The sequence below is a fragment of the Jaculus jaculus genome, chromosome 12 (genome assembly GCF_020740685.1).
Source record: "Jaculus jaculus isolate mJacJac1 chromosome 12, mJacJac1.mat.Y.cur, whole genome shotgun sequence".
Classification (NCBI taxonomy): Eukaryota; Metazoa; Chordata; class Mammalia; order Rodentia; family Dipodidae; genus Jaculus; species Jaculus jaculus.
Window position 1 is genome coordinate 4,819,778 of NC_059113.1, and position 5,919 is coordinate 4,825,696.

A 5,919-nucleotide genomic window follows, 5' to 3' on the forward strand; every position below is an offset into this window, starting at 1 on the left:
CCCCCCCCCAGTGCTGGGATTAAAGGCGTTCACCACCACACTCAGCCTGAGAACTGTTTTAAGGTTAAAACTCGTGACTCATGGAAGTGCCAACCATTACTAAAGAAACTACTTCTTTTTGAGGATTAACAAAGACCCTCACAGCTGTGAACTGTCTGGGGGAGAGAAAGAGAGATCTGGTAAACTCACTTCTATTCATGGGGAGACTTTGATCATTGGTCTTCATCACAGACCAGAATTCAGGGTTGATGTCATCACAACCGAGCTTGCTCCATGTATAATTCCATGACAGCCAGCTGAGAGCCAAATGAGGGCAGGCCCTACGAGGAGTGCCCGGTCAGCAGGTCAGCACCTTGGTGGGTTTCAAGCGGTTGACAGCTCTCCTAGGATGTGATGGCTCCAGGGGGACCCTCTCTCCTCCAACCACTTCGCAAACCCATGGACTTAAGAGACAAGTGACGATGCTTCTGTGAACCTCTTCATGGCTCTGAAGTGTGACTCGTTTCAAAGCTGACACCAAAATTTTGGCTATGTCTCCCCTGAAAACATTCTTTCCAGAATATCACAGCAAAATATCAAATGCATCTATTGAAGCTCCTGACACAATATACTTCAAAGCTTTATTTTCCCCAGTCTAAGGTAAACCCAGAACAGCAGCAGACCCACATGCATGCCAAGACGCTCATCTGCCTCAGGTACTAGATGGTGTGCAAGATTTCCCACACTTGTCGGGTCATTTATGTCAGCATGGGTAATCTTATTAATGATGGTTTCTGTCATAACCAGCAAAAGATACCTGTCCTTGGCTGGCCTCCTTCCTGTTTCTTCACTTAGGCTCAGTGTGCCCGCCAGAGCTAGCTGCTTAGTCTGAATAGCGGCACCACAGTAGGTAAAAGTAGCATAATTTTATCTGCCTGTAAGGCAGAGGTAAGATGAACATAAACACATGCATGTAGAGCACCTAGCACAGGGTCCCGCCACCAGGACACCCAACGCATGTTAGATGCACTCATCGTTTTGGTTAACAAAGCAGAACTAAGCCATTAACAATGGGTCATTAAATGCCAATATTTTCCACAAGATCCTTTTTTGAGGATATCTACATGCCTTATTTTTTTTTGTTGTTTTTTTGTTTTTCAAGGTAGGGTTTCACTCTAGCCCAGGCTGACCTAGAATTCACTCTGTAGTCTCAGGATGGCCTTGAGCTCACAGCGATCCTTCTACCTCTGCCTCCTGAGTGCTGGGGTTAAAGATGTGTGCCACCATGCCCAGCCTACATGCTTTTTTTAAAAGTTCAACCTCTTGCTTCCTTGGAAAAGACAGAAGGAAATAAAACCAGAATGATTAGCCCAGTTACCCTAGCCCAACCCTGGATAATAAATAGATGCATGACCAAAATATTAGGTTGAAGGTATCTGCCTGTAGAATTTGGAGTTGACGGGGCTGTGTAAGGTCACGGATACAATGATTGCAGGAACCCAGTGGATCCAGCATGGCCTTGGAATTGGGCCCTATAAGGAACAAAGATCTCAAGCAAGACTGCTGGGCATCCAGGCAAGCCACACTGCGTGGGGGAGCAGAACTTCCCTGTGAGGAGGAGCAGCGCCCTGGGTCTGGCCTCCTCCCAGGACAGTCCTGCCTGGATGGAAACACGCTGAAGGACTGGGAGCGACACGTTCACAAGCCATGTACTGTACACGGCCTGGGCAGGGAGGCACTGCGTCTCCTGGCAGGCTTTTAGACCTCAACAATGAAACACCTATAAAACTGTGCAAGGGCATAGCAAGCTCTTGCTGGACCCCTACCAGAGGAAGGAGCTAGCCTCCACCCATGTTGACAAATTGGATGGCAGCAGTCTCCTGACACATGAGGCTGGCACTGGCTAGGAACTACCTCTGAATCCTTGCTTGCCTTTGGAAAGGGCCTGTGAGTTTGACATGGGTGCGCTGTTCGACAGTCGCAGCCCCGTTACCCCTGTGTGTGCTGCAGAATGAACCCAGAGAGAAAAGAAGGGTCCCATTCAGTGCAACGGGAACGTGGGCCTGTGTCCCACCGGGCAGACAGGGAGAAATCCAGCCCAGCTCTTCGTGGCACCTCAAGCTGCCGAAGCCTCTACTTGCTGGACAATAGTACTAACTGCCAAGCACAAACCTTGCTCAGGAAAAGAGAAAACTGGCAGCGATCGGCTCAGAAATTTCCTTGAGACAAAAAATGCCAGTTCTGATAAGAAGCAGTCTGCTTGTAATCCGCCCCACTCAAGTGTGAAATGCCCCCCCTGGGCCTGAGCCCCAAGCCCTGCCTTGCGCCCATCCTGCACGCAGCACCACCTCCCCGCCCTGACCGTCAGCTCCAGCTTTTCTGCGCTCTCCCCCACCTCGTTTTTCTCCTTCCCCCACCTCGTTTTTCTCCTTCCCCCTATGCCCCAGTCTTCTTCGAGGGGATTGATTCCTGTAACACTTCAGTGCAGAGGAAAGGGCTTTACTTGGGGGCTTTGGGTTTACAAGATCGCTGGTGGACAATCAGTCTGTCTGGCAGGAAGGTGCGCCCACAAACGTTGCAGGGAACCAGCTGGCTCTGGGCACTAGTCCAAGCAGCTTCGTTTAAAGCATCCAGATCATAGAACCCTTTGGCTGGAAAGTTGGAGAAAAAAAAGAAGGAAGGGGAAAGGGAGGGGAGAAAAAGGTAAAATGGATTAGTTTTCATCCCGGAGAACCATAGTCTACTTTTATATGGAAAGTATTTTCAGGAAATACCTGTTGACTGAGGTTTTTAAGTCAATCATATGACTTTTGCCAAAAGCAAATTAATGAATAATAAATAGGGCTGCCTTATCTTGCAGGAGCTGAGTCACTATCTACAAACCAGAGCTAACTCTGGATTTTAAAGGGGGAAGCCATGCTTCTGCGTGTTAGGACATGCATTCTTCACTAATTATTAACATCTTTGCTTACACACTAATATCTTGCAAGTATAACTTTTGGCTTTCTTTCAATTGGTTCCAATTATAAGTGTACAGGGAAAGAACACACATCTGTGTTTTCCTCTCTGTAATCCGCCAGTGGGATGTTTGTAGACGCTCAGGCTGACAGCTGAGTGTGAATTTAAGAAGACTTGTGTCCTAGAAACTCATCATTTCTTCATAGTCATGAACTCAGAGATTCTTTAAGTAATTAAAGCGAAGACTGCAAATAAAATAATCTGATGGAAAGAAGTGCCCTTACGAAAACAAAACAGCTGAGAAGTGCATTGACCTCTGTTGGCAGAGTGGAGGGAAAGAGGCATGTGGCTTTATTTTAGAGAAACAATGCAGGATTTGGCTTTAATAAGCCTTATTTAAATAGAACACCTTCAGTACATTAAATTGACTATGTCTTAGAGTCACTCAAAACAGGCCCTAAAATGTATGCAGGCACTTAAAAACGTATTGCTTGGTTTTTATCATTGGCACAGAGTATACGACTTCATTAAACACTGGAAAATGCTCACATAATTTCAAGATAATGGCTCACATAACCATAACAAACCTCAGATTCTTAAGATGCCTGCTTCTAATAGGAATTTAAACCCTTCAACAACTTAGAGTTTCTCCTTTACATAAAGCAAGTATCAACTGTATGTATGTGGGCTGTGCTCTTGTGTTTTGAGGGCTTTGAAAACTATAGAGGAAAGAGCATCACTGGCTTTTTTATTTTATTGGTCTTAGGAGTTTTAATACAGATTTTAAAATGCCAGTGTAGACACTGACTCCTTGGAAGGTGACTCATGACATTTCTAAATGCTTTTCAAAGGGCCTTGGCTTTGGATCAGGGCTGAGGATTATGAACCCTGTACCTGCACTGTGTGAGAGAGAATCACAAGGGGAATTGTATTTGCTTAGAGAAGAAGGGCACCTTCAGAGATCAGTATTATGAAGCCAAGAGAAAGACAGTCCAGTTATAGGAGTCTCCTTTTCCCATTGTAAGCATGACAAAGCAGTGACGACCTCTCACTCAAGGCTATCAAAGTCCTTTCTTCTCTCACTACTAGTCTTATTTTTTTTTTATTTATTTATGAGTGAGAGAAATGAATATATATGTGTATATGTATATAATGTGTGTGTTTGTGTGTGTGTGCATGTATAGAAAGAGAGAGAGAAGGAGCACACTAGGTCCTCCAGCCACTGCAACTGAAATCCAGACACATGCGCCACCTTGTGCATCTGGCTTACGTGGGTCCTGAGGAATCAAACCTGGATCCTGTGGCTTTAACCACTAACCCATCTCTCCAGCCCACTACTAGCTTTGTGATGGCTATGATCAATAAGTGACAGAAATTAGAAAGAAAGAACCAGAGTTGTGACAACAAAGGAGAACTTGTAGGAAGACAGTTTCAGTGAAGCAGGCGACCTCTCTTGGGACAAATACTGTGATTTTTAAAAGGAAATGTCTTCATCTAGAGCTCTTTTTTTTTTTTTTAACCTATATGCAAAGTCCCCTCCTTGCTGGAGAATATGAGCAGTTAGGCTTCAACAGCATCTAGAACTTTCTTACGACAATCTAGATTTAAGTCTATTTGTTGTCTTCAGTTCTCCTTGGATTATATCTTTAAGAGTCCTTTGAACTGACATTAAATGGCCTGCACAGAAACTGGTTCCACACGGAAAATGAATTCAAGGATGCTCCTTTTAAAAATCCAAATTTCCCTTTGAAGGAATGAGGAAATCAACTGAGAGAATGTCAATGGTAGAAATATGAGAAGTGAGTCTGAGCTTGCATGGCCAAAATATTCTCTTAATTATTTTTGCATTGAGTCAGCGAAAGGCTCTGACAGTCACATGTGGCAGTGTAGCCCCAGTGGCATTTGGATCGTACATTGCTTTATAAATTATTGATCGCAAAAGATATAAATCTGGACATTTTATACAGATGTCTAGATTTCTGGTTTCGTATGTATTACTGAAAGGTATGGCTGCCTTGGGCTGAATTTCCTAATGACAGCACCAGCTGGACCTGGGCAATTGCTACTTCCTTTAGAGAGACCTGCTGTATTCCAAGTTACCACTGTCCCTACCTTCCCTTTTTTCACACATAAAAAAAGTTTGTTCAATTTTGTAACCTATAAGAATTTGAGTTTGGTATCCCTGCTACGTGAGAATATCGTGACAAATTTATAATTGAAAACAAGGGTCTGTATGTCTCCAAAGGATTTTTAACATTCATCTTTTAAAGTATGACGCTTGATAAAATTTGAAAATAACTTTTGGGAAATACGGTAAATCCCCGCGGGTCCTTCTCAAGAAGACTTGTCAGGACATAGTGTCTTTATGTCTCAGCAACTGCAGACAACACTGAGCAGGCATGGTGGAACTTCGCACTTCTTTTCCAACTTAGGTGCATTCAAGACAGTCACGTCCCCTCGTGTACTCAAGTCTTTTTTTCTAAGAACTCACCGGTAATGGTTCTGACTTCTGGTTTTTTAGGTTCTGGCCTCCTCAGTTCTTTAGGCAACAAGTTGTTTTCGTTATGCCATTTTTTCAGACATTGTGGTTCATGGATACTAATCGATTTTGTTCCATACTCACGACCACAGATGTAACAAACAACTGTTGGTGGACGCCTTATCATTGTGGCTGCAAGTAAAATAAAATATCTATTAGATAGAGTTTAGATGTGGAACTGATATTCAAAATTATATTGCATTCAAAAAGACAGAAAATCGGTGCGGTGTTAAGTAACCACTTCCCCATATCCCTGCTCATCCTACTGGGAGGCACGCTAAGGGAAACAAGCTGATGGCTGGCGCTCCTTGGGGGCAACAAAACAGGACAGAATGTATGTATCTGAGCATCAGCCTGTTTTAACTTTGACTACTGAAATGGAGAAAACACAGAACAAAATCACAATCAGAAGAAAACAAACTTATGATTTCTACCTAACAGAA

The 5,919-nt window shown here is 43.8% G+C and overlaps 1 protein-coding gene across 1 annotated transcript; it reads right to left on the reverse strand.

Moving 5' to 3' along the window:
• Positions 1–2,478: 2,478 nt before the first annotated feature.
• On the reverse strand, positions 2,479–5,603 carry LOC101617864 (zinc finger protein 474). The gene is made up of 2 exons (XM_004669160.2): positions 5,429–5,603; positions 2,479–2,630 (listed from the first exon to the last, which is right to left on the reverse strand). Exons 1-2 carry the CDS (start codon positions 5,601–5,603, stop codon positions 2,479–2,481), a joined length of 327 nt encoding a protein of 108 aa, XP_004669217.2.
• Between the last annotated feature and the right edge of the window lie 316 nt (positions 5,604–5,919).